At 44.7% G+C, this 16,448-nt stretch overlaps 1 protein-coding gene across 1 annotated transcript; it reads right to left on the reverse strand.

Annotated features, from left to right (window-relative positions):
* Positions 1–870: 870 nt before the first annotated feature.
* On the reverse strand, positions 871–10,611 carry tma7 (translation machinery associated 7 homolog). Its single transcript, XM_080181634.1, has 4 exons — positions 10,507–10,611; positions 5,497–5,552; positions 4,201–4,288; positions 871–1,078 (listed from the first exon to the last, which is right to left on the reverse strand). Exons 1-4 carry the CDS (start codon positions 10,520–10,522, stop codon positions 1,044–1,046), a joined length of 195 nt encoding a protein of 64 aa, XP_080037760.1. The 5' UTR covers positions 10,523–10,611; the 3' UTR covers positions 871–1,043.
* Between the last annotated feature and the right edge of the window lie 5,837 nt (positions 10,612–16,448).

Below are 16,448 nucleotides of genomic sequence, written 5' to 3' on the forward strand. Positions count from 1 at the left end.
ACCCCCTTTCACATATTGGAAGCAGAAAAATATGCTAACAACCCTTCATGTAGATTGTGCAATTATCAGGAAGTAAAAGGTTTATTAGTGTCACAAATAGGCTTACATCAACACCATAATGAAATTACTGTGAAAATTCCCTGATCACTGCACTTTGGCACCTATTCAGGTACACTGAGGGAGAATTTAGCACTGCCAATGCACTTAGCACATCTTTCATATGTGGGATAAAACCCACACAGATGTGGGGAGAATTTACAGACTTTGCACAGACAGGTGAGCCAAGCTAGGAATCGAACAAGGCTCCCTGGTGCTGTGAAACAACAGTGCTCCGCACTGTACTACTGTGCGTACACTGACCTGTTCTTTATTTCCAAAAAAAATACCAACTGAAATCCAGGAATCCGAATTAACAAAAGCATAATTTGACTTGAGCATTTCAGTATTCCTATTTTTTGTCCCACTCTTTACTTTTATTGAAGTCACCTGCTGGTCCCTCCTGAAATGGATAACAGGCATTGACACATTAAGCACCATCAATTCCTTTCCAAATGGCATGAAAGAAACAATGATTTGTGTAACCCTATAAACTGGACTGGATGTAATTCCAAACAGCTGCACAAATCGAGAGGTAAAGAAACATTTGACAAAGAGACTGATGATATCACTAAAGTATAACACTGCCAAAAAGCTTTCACATATGCTACAGTTACCTTGAATTAATCACATTGTTCCCTAATGTTTAACAGCTCAAAATAACCCAGACTTGAGTGCAAATTTGTATCTGTATTGCTGACCATTTTGTTTCTTAAACAGTGCAACTAAAAACAATCAAAATTACATTTTATTGAAACTCGACTGACACTTAAAAACAGGAAAAAAAAACTTTATTGGTGTTTTAAACAAATATACAATTTACAGGGAAAAGGTAGAAAGCTTAAACAGAAAATAACAAAAGCAGGTTGCAAATGTAGTCCTTTGCCCTCTGAAGATAGACAAATGTGACGTGTCGACATAGTTAATTTTGAACATTCCCGTGCATGTTACTTCTTGCCTGACTTTTTGATGCCTCCAGTACCTGCAGAGAAAGAACATCATCTGTATAAACTCAAGAATTGGTGCAATTCATCCTCCTTTATGAACATTTCCTTTGTTTGTGCTTCTCTGCATGCACTTACTCCTTGCTGGAGTACTCTTCCAAAGCAATTAATTGTCCACTAATAACTCACCATTCTTCACATGTTGAGCACAGATTCCAATGCTAGAAACTGTTTGACCACTGGGGCATTATAAGTGAGCCCAATCTTTCCCACACATCCAACTGAGGTCAACTGTAATATTGCAAACACCACTCTCCAGGTATGAAGAAAAGCACTCACCACTACTAGGCAAGGTCTGTGGCCCAGCAGGTAGTGCCCCTCCCTGAGAAAAGCCCCACTGCAGGACTGGTTGGTTACAGAAGGAGCATACCTGATAGCTCAATAGGCTAATGATCACCTTACTAATCCTTCCAACATTTCTCCACTCTTCCCCAAAAGGTCTGGACTATGATTCCTGGCCAACAGCTGTGGCTGACTCTTAGCTTGCTGAAATGGCCTCGTAAACTACTCAACTATGTCAAAACCACTATAGGAAAATCTAAAAAATAAAATGGGATGTACCACTCATACCACTAGCCACAGGAAAGAACAAAAGAATAATACTGAGTCAACCTTGCAGAGTCTTTCTCACTTAATATCGATGCCAAAATTGGGACAGCTATCCCACAGACCAATCAACCTGAGCCTTTGCCTCAGAGGCCTCCAAAACCATTGTTGGTTATGTCCTGCCCCGCCAGAGGTTGCAGAGGTATGGAGTTGGGAAAGATTGGCAGATTTAAAACCGACTCTGGACACAGTGAAAGCTCATGGCATCAGGTAAAACACTTGTAAGCAAACCACCTGTTGATCCCACTACTCCTCCCTGAACGAGTGCTCTTTCACGTGGAAGCACCAAAGGTAGTAACAGCACAGAACATGCCCTAGAGGAAGGAGTCTAATGCCCAGATATGCCTCAATAACACACTACTAACTGAGTCCTGAGGGACATATCTGCTAAACCAGGCCTACAGAAAGTGGTACGAGAACCAAGAGGCACCCTGCTTGACCTCACCCTCACAAATCTAACCATCAGAAGTGCAACTGCCCATGACAGTATAGGGAGTAGTAATCACTTCACAGTTTTTGTGGAGACCAAGTTCCATTTCAGACTGATGACACCCCCTCCATCATGTTGTGTGGCACATCAGCATGCTAAATGGGATAGATTCAAAACTGATCTAGAAGCTCAAAACTGCATATCCACAAGGCATTATCAGCAACAGAAACATATTCAACAACAGTCTGTAATTTCATGGCCCAGGATAGTCCTCACTCTACCATTACTGTCACACCACAGGTCCAACCCTGGTTCAATGAGTGCAGGAGAGCTTTACAAAATAGCACAAGGTAAATTTAGAAATGAAATGCCAACCTGAAGCGACAACAAATACATAGAAGATACAGCCAGGTGATTCCACAAACAGGTCATATCCAAGCTCCACAGCCTTGCCACACGCATTATGAATGGTGGTCAATAATTAAAACAACAGGAGAGATAGCATCAAGGGCAGCACCACTCCCAGTGACCCAGCACATCAGCACAAAGGGTGAGCTGAAGTATCTGCATCCACCTTCAGTTGGAGGTGCCTAGTGCATGATCTGCTGCCTCCACCTCCTCCCAAGGTTCCCAGGGTCACAGACGCTAGTTGGCAGCCAATTCAATTGATTCCATTTGCTATCAAGAAATGGCTGAAGGCACAAGATACAAGGCAATGGGCACTTGCAACACTTGGAGTAACATTCACACTACACAGGCAATGACCACCTCCAGCAAGAGAAATTTACCACTTCTCCCTGACATTCAACAGTATTACCAGCACTGGTGGGTGTGGGGGATATCACTGATCAGAAACTTAACTGGACAAACTATACAAGTACTGTGGTTGCAAGAGTAGGTCAGAGGTTATGAATTCTGCCTGAAGTAACTCACCCTATCTCCCCAAAGCTTGTTCACCATCTACAGGGCACAAGTCAGGGGAGTGTTGGAATTGTCTCAAACTTGCTTGGATGAGTGCAGCACCAACAAGCAGCTTGGCACCACCCAGGACAAAGCATTCTGCTTGATCAGCACCTCATAAGATAAGGGAATTAAGGGTTACGGAGAGCAGGCAGGAGAGTGGAACTGATCCACTTTAGATCAGCCATGATCTTATTGAATGGCAGGGCAGGCTCGAAGGGCTAGATGGCCTACTCCTTATGTTCTCATACACCATTTTAAACATTAAATCCTCCCATTACAAGGGCACAGTGGCACAAGATGCCACTTGTCAAGGCTCCTTCACAGTATCTTCCATGCCTGTGACCTCTACCACTTAGAAAACCAAAGACAGCAGATGCATGAGGAACTCAGCCACCTGCCTTGGCTGTTCCTCATTATCACTGGGTCAAAACTCTGGAGCTTTCTCCCTAACAGTTGATATACCTACGCCAGATGAACTGTAGCAGTTCAAGATGCCAGCTCACCACTATCTTCTCAAGGGTGATGAAAGCTGGGTAATAAATGCTGGTTCTGCCATGCACTCCAACAGAAAAAAATAATTTACGAGATAAATGACTGGTCTCAACTAAGCCTAGGAAATGCATTATCAGCTGGTAGCTTGCAACTAGAAACTTACAAACCCTCTTAGGGAATGGTCAGATGAAAGTCCAGCAGCAATTTAGATATTCTACACAGGGAAAGGCTCCCAATTGAGAGGGGGGAAAATGGAAGATAAATGCTAACAAGAACAGGGGAGGGAGGGGCTGAAGAACAAGCCTACTGCTTTAAAAGATTTTAACTACCACAAAGTAGAATGAAATATTTATGGCTAAATCCTGTGCTGCTGGCAGAAAGACAACTCTATGAATTAAACGCATCTCTGTCCAAAAGACTCCAATTCTTTACACATGGCAGTGTTCAGACACTAGATGGTCATTGCCTAGCCCTCAGAGTCATGTGTTACACAGAAGATAGGAGGAGGCCATTTGGCCCTTCAAGCTGTTGTTGAGGCTAAAGATGTTACTAGATATCTGCTTTCATTTATGGAAGTTTTCACAAACTCATTGCAATCACATTACTCACTGAGTGGCCCTCTGCCTGCAGCTTTTGCTTTCAACTCGTCAAGTTTTTTCTGCTCTTCCTTCTTTTTCTGTTTGAAAGCAAGATCATCCTGCAAGGATAGAGGTAGTCACTCAAATTACGCATTTCTTTAGCAAACACAGGACATGCTGACAAAACAATGGATTTCAACCAAATTGGCAGCTAGTTATTTGTGCAAGTGATTATTAATGCCTTCAGCTCCAGGCTTTAAAATGGTCACCTTGCTGGTAACCTATTCCCTATTAACTAACTTTCCCATAACACTAACCACATACTCTCTCCACTCAGCCTCAGGTGACCTACACAATGTCTCCTGCTCTTCCAGTACAATCCTCAGCTTCTTCTCGAAATCCTTGATCTTGCTCTACACTGTCTCAGCAATCTTTATTAAAATTCCCTGCCAAATGTCCCGTTTGACAACAGCCTATTGCACATGAAGAAGCCTTGACCTCAACCTTCCTGTTACTTGCTATTTCAACTCAGCACCTTGCTCTTATGTCCACATGTCTGTCCTTGGCAATGCTCCAATGAAGCCCAATGCAAACTGGAGGAAAAGCATCTCATCTTCCAATTAGGCATGTTACAGCCTTCTGGATCCAACATTGAGAAGGGTTACAGTCTCAAAAAACACTTTGCCCAAATACAAAACTCCCTACCCCCGTCCCCCAAACAGGCCATCTATCACTGGTTCTTAAGTTCTGCTTTCCCTAAGCACTGACCTTTATTCATCCATAACACATTCTGACATCTTACCTTTATGCAATTTATTAGCACGTTCAGGGATCTTGGGTTCATGTCGCACTATCTGTAACCCCCGTGACTTGCCTGGGTTTGCAAAACCTCACTTACTGTTCTGTCTGGAGACAATACACATCTCTTTAACCTGTGATCAGTGCTCCTTCCACTCACATCGTCAGCCACTTCAGGTCTTGAACAGCAGGTTAGGTGTAAGGATTCGCATTCTAATCAGTAATCTCTAAACTGTCTGTGCTTTATATGCTCTGTCTGAGGCCAGAACTCTCCATTCACCTGACGAAGAGGGAAACCTCGAAAGCTTGTGAGTCTATTATCAAATAAATCAGTTGGACTAAAACCTGGTGTTGTCAGACTTTTTACTGTGTTTACGCCAGTCCAACACCGGCATACCCACATCATGGAAACAGACTGTGCAGTGCACAGTAAGGCTGTGAGAATCATTAAAAATTACAATGGTACTTTAAATTTCTTGCAAATTTAGACCCAGAGACCAGGCATTATGATGTAGAAACATAGACAGACCTCATCCACTTCCTTGTTCGCTTTTTTAGGTTGTTTCAATGGTTTCTTCTTGCCTCCTATACGCCCAAGGAAAACAAAATATAACACAGGAATTACATGACTACAGGAAGTGCCAGAAGGCAATTTTGATGCTATCACGCAAACTTACTGCACCACGTACATAGAAGTAACAGAACACAAAACCCAAGTCAGACAGAAAAAACATAGCTAACGTATCAGAATTGCTGGGGTATTTGGACATTGGGATTACTCAGTTTTGGATCCCAATAGAGCCTTGTTTCAAGCAGGGACAAAACAGTGGCATTCCAGTGCAGTGCAAGTAACTGCCCTTAATATCAAGGTAGCATTTGACCAAAATAAAAACAGAAAATGTTGGATAAACTCAGCAGGTCTAGCAGCATCTGTGGAAAGAGAAGCAAAGTTAATGTTTCGGATCTAGAAGTGCAGCATCAAGAAGCCCCAAGAAAGCTGTCATCAATGGGAATCGGGGGAAAATCCTCTGCTGGTTAGAGTCATGCTTGGCACAATGGAAGATGGTTCTGGTGGTTGGAGGTCAATCATCTCAGCTCCAGGACATCACTGCAGGAGTCCCTCAGGGTAGTGTCCTAGGCCCAACCATTTTCAACTGCTGCATCAATAACCTTCTGTCCATAAGGTCAGAAGTGGGAATATTTGCAGATATTAATACCATTCCTCAGGTACTGAAGCAGCCCATGTTCAAATGCAGCAAGACCTGGGCAATATCTAAGCTTGGGCTGACAATAACCAGTAACATTCAATGCTATACAAATGCCAGGCAATGATCATCTTCAGCAAGATAGAATCAAAGCACCTCACATGACATTCAGTGGCTTTACCATTACTGACTTCCCCACTATTAAAACTCGAGTTACCGCTGACCAGAAACTGAAGTGGACCATTGTGTGCAGGAACCAGACTGATCCCTGTGATGGCAGGATTGTATTTTAAGAAATTGGGTCAGCTTGTGATGCATTCTCTGGAGTTTGGAAGGACAAGGGATCTCATGGAAATGTATAAAATTCTGACAAGGCTAGACAGACTGGATGCAGGGATGATGTTTCCCTTGGGGGGTTCAAAAAAAAAGTCAGTGTCCCAGGATACAGGGTAGCCATTTAGTATTGAGACAAGGAGAAATTTCTTCACTCAGAGGGTGGCGAACCTGTGGAATTCTCTACCACAGAAAGCTATGGTAGATAAGACACAATGTTTTGAAGAAAGAATGGACAGATTTCTAAACACTAAAAAGAGTCAAGGGATATGGGGAAAGAGCAGGAGCGTGGCATGGAGATAGAGGAACAGCATGACAACAATGAATGGCAGAGTAGGCTTGAGGGACCAGACTACTCCTGCTTCTAATTTGTTTTTATAAACACCATGGCTACAAAAGCAGATCAGAGGTGAGGATTTCTCTGAATAATTCACCTCCTAACTGCCCAAAACCTGTCCAGCATTCACAGGGAACATTCAGGCGTGTGATAGAATACTCTGCACTTGCCTGGCGGTTTACAAAGACGGTACCTTCCAAATTCACAGCCTTTACCAGCTAGAAGGGCAGCAGACACGTGGGAACACCACATGCAGATAAGCAACCCAGACAATTCAGAATCAAGTGGATGTTAATTTGGATTTTCTGTTAGTTTGTAATGCAGCATCAACTCAGGGAGGTAGGGCTCCTTATTGAATTGGCAAATGGACAAGTCACAAAGTTGTTAATGGACTGAAAGTTAATAATTCCCACGTATTTGTATTTCTAAAAGGCATTCAACAAGGTAAGAGCTCATGGCGCTGGGGTGATAGATTAGCATGAATAGAGGATTGGCTAAATAACAGGAAATAGAGCCAGGACAAATGTCATTTTCAGACTGGTGAACTAACTGGAGCCTCAACTACTTACTATTAATAACCTGGATTAAGCTACATACTGTATGGTAGCCAATTTTAAGATAGGTAGAAAAGCAAGATATGAAGAGGATACAGATAGCTTATGTCAGTGGAGAAAAAAATGAATGGAGTAATATGGGAACATGTGAGCTTGTCCACTTTGGCAGGAAGCAAAGAAAAACAATAGTTAAATGGAGGAAACTGTAGAATGTTGCAGTATAAAAGGATTGGGGTGTCCTCGTTCATTAGCATGTAGGTATGACAAGTAGGAAAGCAAATAGAACGTCGGTTTTTATTACAAGGGGACGGTCAGCATGTGCTGTTACAGTTGCACAAGGCATTAGTGAATGCATCTGAAGCACTATGTATAGTTTTGGTCTCTATGTTCTATCTTCTATGTTCACGAGAGATATACTTGCATTGGAAGCAGTTCAGAGAAAGTTAACTAGATGATTCCTGGAGAGACAGGGCTATCCTATGAGAAAAGCTTGTGCTGGTTGGGCCTATACTCTTTGGAGACGATAAGAACGAGGGGAGGTCTTTTGAAACAAGTTTTGGACAGGGCTCAACAGGGTAGATACTGACAATCACCCCCTCCCACTCCCCAGTAGAATCAGAACAGGGTGCACAGTCTAAAAATAATGGACAGCCCGCCCACTTAAGACAGAGACAGAAGAATTTTTTAATATCAGAATCAATTAAGCAGCAAATAGCAGTACATTTGGAAAGTCATAAACTGAGCAAGTAGAGTCACTTTAGTTTTACGATGGGGAAATCATGTCTGAGAAACGGACTAGAGTTTTTTTTGAGGAGCAACAGCCAGAGAGGAACCAGCTGATGCTGTATATCTGGACTGCTCAGAAAGGATAGTAGGACTAGGGGGCACAGCCTCAAGATAAAGGGGGGGTGGTTTAGAACAGATTTGAGGAGGAACTTCTTCACTCAAAGGGTGGTGAATCTCTGGAATTCTCTGCCCGTTGAAGTGGTGGAGGCTACCTCGCTAAATATTTTTAAGACGCGGGTTGATGGGTTTTTGATAAGAGAGGGGATTAAGGGTTATGGGGAGAGGGCGGGAATGTGGAACTGAGCCACGACAGATCAGCCATGATCTTATTGAATGGCGGGGCAGGCTCGAAGGGCTAGTTGGCCTACGCTTGCTCCTATTTCTTATGTTCTTGATGTGCCACACAAAAGGCTACAATGCAAAATAGGAGCTTGTGGTGTTGGAGGTACTATTCTGGTACGGTTAGAAGATTGACTAACAGGAAGCAGCAAGCAGCAGTTGGAGAGCAGGTTGGAGAGCAGTAACTAGTAGAGTGACACAGGGATCAATTCTGGGACCACAGCTTTTCACAATAAATGTTAATGATCTGGAAGAATGAACAGAGTGTACTGTGGCCAGATTTGCAGATGATGCAAAGATGGGAGCAAAGGCAGGTCATGAGGAGAATATAACAGGATGATATTGACAGGTCAAGTGAGTGGGCAGAAAATTGGCAAATGAAATGCAATGCAGGAAAATGATTGTTCATTTGGGAAGAATGAATGAGAAGGCAGATTATTACATACAGAAAAAAACTGCACAAAAGATCCTTGTTCATGAAACCCAGAAAGCATACAGACGCAGAAGGTAATAGGGAAGGCAAATGGAATGCCAACTTTATTTCAAGGAGTACAAGAGTAAAGAATCAAATAGAATCCCTGCAGTAGAGAAGGAGCCATTCAGCCCATCAAGTCTGCATCAACTCTCCAACAGAGCATCTTACCCAGCCCCACCTCTCACCCTATCCTCTAACTCCATACATTTAACCCACTAATCCCCATACTCAAACACCTTGGGACAAAGAGACAATTTACCATGGCCACTCCACATAACTTGAACATCTTTGGGGTGGGGGACCAGAGCATCCAGAAATCCACAGACACAGGGAGAAAATGCAAACTCCACACAGTCACCCAAGGCTGAAATTGAACCCAAGTCCCTGGTGCTGTGATGCAGCACTGCTAATCACTGAGCCATCATGCTGCCTCAAAACAGATGTTGCTGCAACTACAAAAGGTACATTTAGAATGTTGTGCAACATCAGTGCCCTCATTTAATGAAAGATACATCACTGGAAGCAGTGCAGGAGATTTACAACCAGGATCCCAAGTACAAAGGGACTGTCATGAGGCTATGCCTTTACCACTTGCAGCTTAGAAGAATGAGGTGATGATTGAAACATAAGATTCTTAAGAGGTTATACAAGATGAATACTGGATGTTTCTGCTCATGGGACTGTAAGACTAGAGGGGATAGTCACAGAATAAAGAGACGCTCATTTAAAATGGATTTGAAAGAATATCTTCTCTCAAAGGGTGGTAAACCTTGGGAATTCTTTACCTAAGGAAGCTGTGAACATAAGAACAAGGGGGCAGAAGTAAGGCAAATTCAGCCCTTTTGAGACTCCCCACCATTCAGATTATGACTGATCTCTCCCTGGTCTCAAATCCACCTCCCCCACCTGAAGGCCAAGTCCTTGACCATTTAAGGCTGTTTTTAAGTCACTGGTGGGGGGGGGGGGGGGGGGGGGGGAAGAAAAAAGGGGGTTAGAGAAAAGGGCAAGAAAATGGGCTGAGCGTTAGATCAGCCACAATCTTATTAAATAGCAGAGCAGGCTCAAAGGGCCCGATTCTGATGGCCTTACTTCTTACAATCTCCTGAGCGGTACGACTCAGTTCCTCAGGCCAGCAAACTGAAGCCATAACCAGGACTGCTCCTCAACACTCCGAGGAGCAGGATTGTATCAAGTATCTCAACAGTGGCCAGCTCATCCTCATTATGTCTTTGCTCAGAACTCTCCCACCCCTAAACAAAATAACCCCTGGCAACACAGCCCTTCTGTGGGGGGGGGGGGGGGGGGGTTAGGCGGGTGTAGAAGGGGCAACGTGTAAAGACAGAGACATGGGGAGGGAGGCCAGCTCCAGGAGAGGGAGACAGGGCTCCATGTCAGAGTCTCTGTCCCGGGGCAGACATCCCGGGAGAGGGTAGGGACTACTCTTTTGGGAGTGCGTCGCTGTCGCTATCTCCATCTCTGTTCCCGCGCCCACAGCACCGCCCCTCCTCACCTTCCCGACCAGACATCTTCTCTCCCTTCGCCCGCTTCAGCAGGACCCCGGAAATAGTCGCCCCGCTCCCGCCTGACTGCGCCAATCCGGCCACGTGACTGGAGCAGCGCCACCTGCCGGCGCCCCGTCCGTATTGCTGCTGCTCACTGAAGCTCCCCCTTTATTCCTCTTCTCCCCTCCCCCTCCCCCACTCTACTCCCCTTTCTCCTTTCCCCTCCCCCTCCACTCCCCCACCCCATCCACTCTCCCTTCCCCCTCCCCTTCCATTCCCCCCTCCACCTCCCCCTCCACTGTATCCATCCCTCCCTTCCATTTCTCCCTCCCCTTCATTTCCCCCTTACCCCTCTCCTCTACTCCCCCTCCTGCTCTCCCTCCCCTCTATTCCCCCTCCCCTCTATTCCCCCTTCCCCCTCCTCCCTCCCCTCTATTCCCCCCTCCCCTCCCCTCTATTCCCCCCCTCCCCCTCCCCTCTATTCCCCCCTCCCCCTCCCCTCTACTCCCCCTCCACTCCATTCCCCCGTCCCCTTCTGTTCACTCCCCCACTTTCCTTCCATTCCCCCTCCCCTCCACCCCAACTCTCCCCTCCCCTCCATTTCCCCCTCACCGCCCCTCATCCCTCAAGAATGATTCTTTTTTACAAATAATGGCTTTTTAACAAAATGCTGGAAATCTGAAATTAAACGTAATGCTGGGAATCTGAATTTAAAACACATAATGCTGGGAATATGCAGCAGCTCCCATTTCTCTCTGTGCCCGTCTTCTGTGAATTTAATGCACTCCCAACAAGCATGGTTGATTTGATTTGATTTCTTATTGTCACATGTATTAGTATACGTGAAAAGTATTGTTTCTTGCACGCTATACAGACAAAGCATACCGTTCATAGAGAAGAAAAGGAGAGGGTGCAGAATGTAGTGTTACAGTCATAGCTAAGGTGTAGAGAAAGATAAACTTAATGCAAGGTAGGTCCATTTCAAAAGTCTGATGGCAGCAGGGAAGAAGATGTTCTTGAGTTGGTTGGTATGTGACCTCAGACTTTTGTAGCTTTTTCTTGAAGGAAGAAGGTGGAAGAGAGAATGTCTTGGGATGCGTGGGGTCCTTGCTTATGCTGGCTGCTTTTCCAAGGCGGCGGGAACTGTGGACAGAGTCCATGGATGGGAGGCTGGTTTGGATGATGGACTGGACTTTGTTCACAACCCTGTGCAGTTTATTGTGGTCTTGGGCAAAACAGGAGCCATACCAAGCTATGATACAACAGGAAGAATGCTTTCTATGGTGCATCTGTAGAAGTTGGAGAGAGTTTTAATGGACATGCCAATTTCTTTAGTCTCTTGAGATAGTAGAGACTTTCTTAACTATAGCATCTGCATGGAGGGACCAGGACAGGTTGTTGGTGATCTGGACACCTAAAAACTTGAAGCTCTCGACCATTCTTACTTCGTCCCCATTGATGTTGACAGGGGCATGCGTTCCAGTACACTTCCTGAAGTCAATGACCATCTCCTTCATTTTGTTGACACTGAGGGAGAGATTATTGTCAACGCACCAGTTCACTAGATTCTCTATCTCCTTCTTGTACTGTGTCTCATCATTGTTTGAGATCTGACCCACTACAGTGGTGTCGTCAGCAAGTGAAACTATCCTGGAGGCGAACTTGGCCACACAGGTGTATAAAGAGTACAGTAAAAGGCTGAGGATACAGCCTTGTGGAGCACTGGTGTTGAGGATGATCATGGAGGAGGTGCTGTTGCCTGTCCTTACTGACTGCGGCCTGCGTGTTAGGAAATTTAGGATCCAGTTGCAAAGGGAGGGGCCGAACCCATGGAGTTTGTTGATAAGTCTCATCAGTATCATGGTGTTAAAGGCTGAACTGTAGTCAATAAATAGGAGTCTGACATAGGTTTCTTTGTTATCTAGGTGTTCCAGGATTGAGTGTAGGACCAGGGAAATGGCGTCTGCTGTGGACCTGTTGTGTTGATAGGTGAACTGTAGTGGATCCAGGCAATCTGGAAGGCAGAAATTGATTTGTGCCATGACTAACCTTTTGAAACACTTCATATTGATGGATGTCAGAGCCACTGGAGGATAGTCATTAAGGTATGCTGTCTGGCTTTTCTTTGGTACCAGAATGATGGTCGTCTTCTTGAAGCAGGTAGGCAACACAGATTGGTGTAAAGAGAGGTTGAAGATATCTGCGAATACCCCTGCCAGCTGGCCCACAAAGGACCTGCATGCCCATCAGGGTCCCCATCTGGGCTAGATGCTTTCCTTGGGTTGACTTTTGAGAAGGCTGTTCTGGCATTGGCAATGGTGATCTCAGATACTGGTGCTTCTGAACCTTCCAGGATGTAGGGCATACTCTCACTGACCTCTTGTTTAAAAAGGGTGTCAAATGTGTTGAGCTCATTGGCGAGAGATGCGTTGGAGCCAGCGATTTCACCTGCCTTCATCTTGTAGCTTGTTATGTCTTGCAGTCATTGCCATAGTGGCTGGGAGTCCATGTGGCTAGCCTGGGATTCTAGCTTGGTCCAGTACTGTCTTTCGGCATCTTTGATGGATCTCTATACACCATATCTGGTTTTCTTGTATAAATCACGGTCACCTGACTTGAACACTCAGACGTGGATTTCAGCAAGCAGCGGATATCCTTTTTCATCTGTGGTTACTGGTTGGGAAATATGCGGATTTGCTTCTTTGGCACACAATGTTCTACACATTTACTAATGGAGTCAATTACTTAGCGGCGTATTCATTCATGTTGGTTGCAGAATTTTAAATACTGACCCATCTACTAAGCAGTCCCTTAGGAGATCATCCGATTCCTCAGATCAACATTGCATGACTTTCTTTGACGGATTCGCTTGCTTCAATTTTTGTTTGTAAGTCGGGATCAGGAACGCAGCCTTGTGGTCTGATCTCCCAAAGTATGGATGGGTGATAGATTAGTAGGCATGTTTGACATTTGTGTAGCAGTGGTCCAGGATGTTTGGGCCTCTGGAGGAACAGAGGATGTGTTGGTAGTATCCGGGTAGAATGCTCTTGAGCTTGGCCTGATTGAAGTCCCTGGCCATGATGAACAAGGCTTTAGGATGTTTCGCTTCAAGGCTATTTGTGGTGGTGTACGTTTTGTCCAGTTCAGTCTTCACTTCTACATGGGGTGGGATGAGAACTGCTGTCAGGATAACGGAGGTTAGGTCACAGAAGGTAGTAGGGGCAACATTTTAGCGTCAGGTATTTTAGGTCCGGGGAGCAGAAGCTCACCAGTGTAGCTGGCAGGGAGGGGTGGGCAGCAGGATGGTAGCTTGGGTACTCAATGCCTTAAAGATATGTTTTGACTGTATAGTGCGCAAGAAACAATACTTTTCACTGTATCCCAATATATGTGACAAGAGTAAATCAAATCAATCCCCATTAAGTCCAGGACGGGAAGGCACATGGATGGCAGTTAACGCCTGCTTAAGGATCTCATCTGCCACTGGCTGCTATTCACGAAGCAGCAAGCAGAGGCCTTGCCATACAGTAAGCCCAAAAGGGCAAATGCCATTGGAGTGGCTGCACGTTTCCAGTGGGATAGTCCATCCTTCAAAGGCATTCAGGTAGCCTGCTGAAAACCATATGCCCTTGTTGCCAACCCTTACACACCACCACCCCCCCCAACCCCAGGTACCCCACCCCACCAACAAGCCTGTCCCTGTTATCTCCATCCCGCTGTCAGTCACCTGAACCCTGGGTCCCTCAGCAATCTTGGGCTTTGGGTGAGTGCATTGCCAGCAGACGCCACTGCCTACTACATGGCTTTGTGATTGTCTGCTCTGAATACCTCCTCATGCTCAGATAGTCGGTTTATTGAAAAATAATCATGGCGACAGGATCCAAAGTGATGGCAATACAAATGAAGTGGCTTGGTGTCAAATTTCATTTGATGATTAAGTGTGTGGAGGGCCGCAGAATGTTTCACAACATTAAAGGCACTGATAAAAATACAAGATGTTATCTTGAAACTCCAGATTTCATCGATGGTAACGGGGACATCTGAGTGATTTCTTGATCTAATTAAGGAGATCGGGATGATTAGGAATACAATAGTGGATTGAATTACAGATACCAATCCAATTGATTTCAAACAAGTTATAAAATGAGAAATAAGGGCTTTATATTGGGTGACAAGATGTAATGTAAATATGGAGCTCAAATCGATAATATGTGTGCAGAACAATAGATATCTGGGACTGAATTACAGAAATAGTCCAGAATATTGAATGATTGCAATAATTGTCTTGACACAACTAAAGAAAAATATTTGACTGAGGTTTCCACTAACAAATTGTCCATGTATTATGGTTTAATCTTCATAATTATTTTCAAATGCAGAACAGTACAGCATTGTAACAGCTACAGGAATAGCTTGATTCTGAATTCACTAAGAAGAACATGAAATGAACGGTTCGGGGCTGTACAAAATGTTGACTATTTTCACAATAGGCTTTCAAGTGGAAGGTAGTGGCACAGCGGTATTGTCACTGGCCTAGAAGGTAATGTTCTGGGGATCAGGTTCAAATCCCACCACAGCAGATGGTGAAATTTGAATTCAATAAAAATCCAGAATTACAAATCTAATGGTGACCATGAAACCATTGCTGATTGTCATCAAACTCATTAACATCCTTAAGAGGAGGAAATTGTTTGGGTCTACACGTGATGCAACATGGATGACTCTTTAAATGGCCTTACAAGCAACACAGCTGGAATCACTGAATCCCTACAGTGCAGAAAGAGGCCATTTGGCTCAGCTGAGCCTTCATCGACAACAATCCCATTCAGGCCCTTTCCCTGCAACCCCATGTATTTACTCTGCTAACCCCCCTGACACTATGGGGCAATTTACCAAGGCCAATCAATTTAACCTGCTCATCTTTGGACCGTGGGAGGAAACTGGTGTACCTGGAGAAAACCCATGCAGACATGGGGAGAATGTGCAAACTCCACACAGACAGTGACCCGTGGCTGGAATTGAACCCGGGCCCTCGGTGCTGTCAGGCAGCAGTGCTTTTTTGAAAGGAAAGGGCAATTAGGTGGACAATAAATGCTGGCCCAGCCAGCAATGCCCATATCCCATGGATGAAAGTTAAAAAAATGTTTGCATACACTATGATGTTCGATATCATCCAGTGCTTTTACAATAATGTCATTGAGCAACTAGGCAGTCCATGCATGTAGCCACTAATGAAACAAACCAGTTAACAGAATTCAAGAGAAACTTCTTTGCTCAGTGAGTGGTTAGGCTGTGGAACTTGGTACCGCAAGTAGTTGACCCATTTTAACGGGCAGCTAGATTAACACATGAAGGAGAAATAAATAAAGGGTTTTGCTGAAAGGAAGATGGGAAGGGGCTCATGTGGAGAATACACACTGGCCTGGGCCAGTGGGCTGAATGGCCTCTGTCTGTGCTGCACATTCTATGTAATAATGTGAAGACCCCCCTGAAAAATCACTTTGCACTAAAGCTTGAGAAACATCAGGGATAAGGTATCAGAAGAATGATAGAAAATTCCAGGGAATGATTAAAATTCAAGTCTTGTGGCCGTGAGAGAGGTTAGCACTTCAAGGGCAAAGTTTTATTAGACAGGATTTCCAACAGGACAGAAGGGAGCGCAATTTTTCTTGTGAGTTATTTAAGACATGTGTTATTGTGCTGTAGATATTATTTGAGATGTATATGGTCAGCTGGCTAAAACATAAAACCCTGGTCAGACCCCACTTGGAGTACTGTGCTCAGTTCTGGTCGCCTCATTACAGGAAGGATGTGGAAGCCATAGAAAGGGTGCAGAGGAGATTTACAAGGATGTTGCCTGGGTTGGGTGGCATGCCTTATGACGATAGGTTGAGGGCGCTCGGTCTTTTCTCCTTAGAGAGACGAAGGATGAGAGGCGACCTGATAAAGG

This window comes from Carcharhinus amblyrhynchos, chromosome 3 (assembly GCF_965287045.1).
Source record: "Carcharhinus amblyrhynchos chromosome 3, sCarAmb.v2.hapA, whole genome shotgun sequence".
Lineage (NCBI taxonomy): Eukaryota > Metazoa > Chordata > Chondrichthyes > Carcharhiniformes > Carcharhinidae > Carcharhinus > Carcharhinus amblyrhynchos.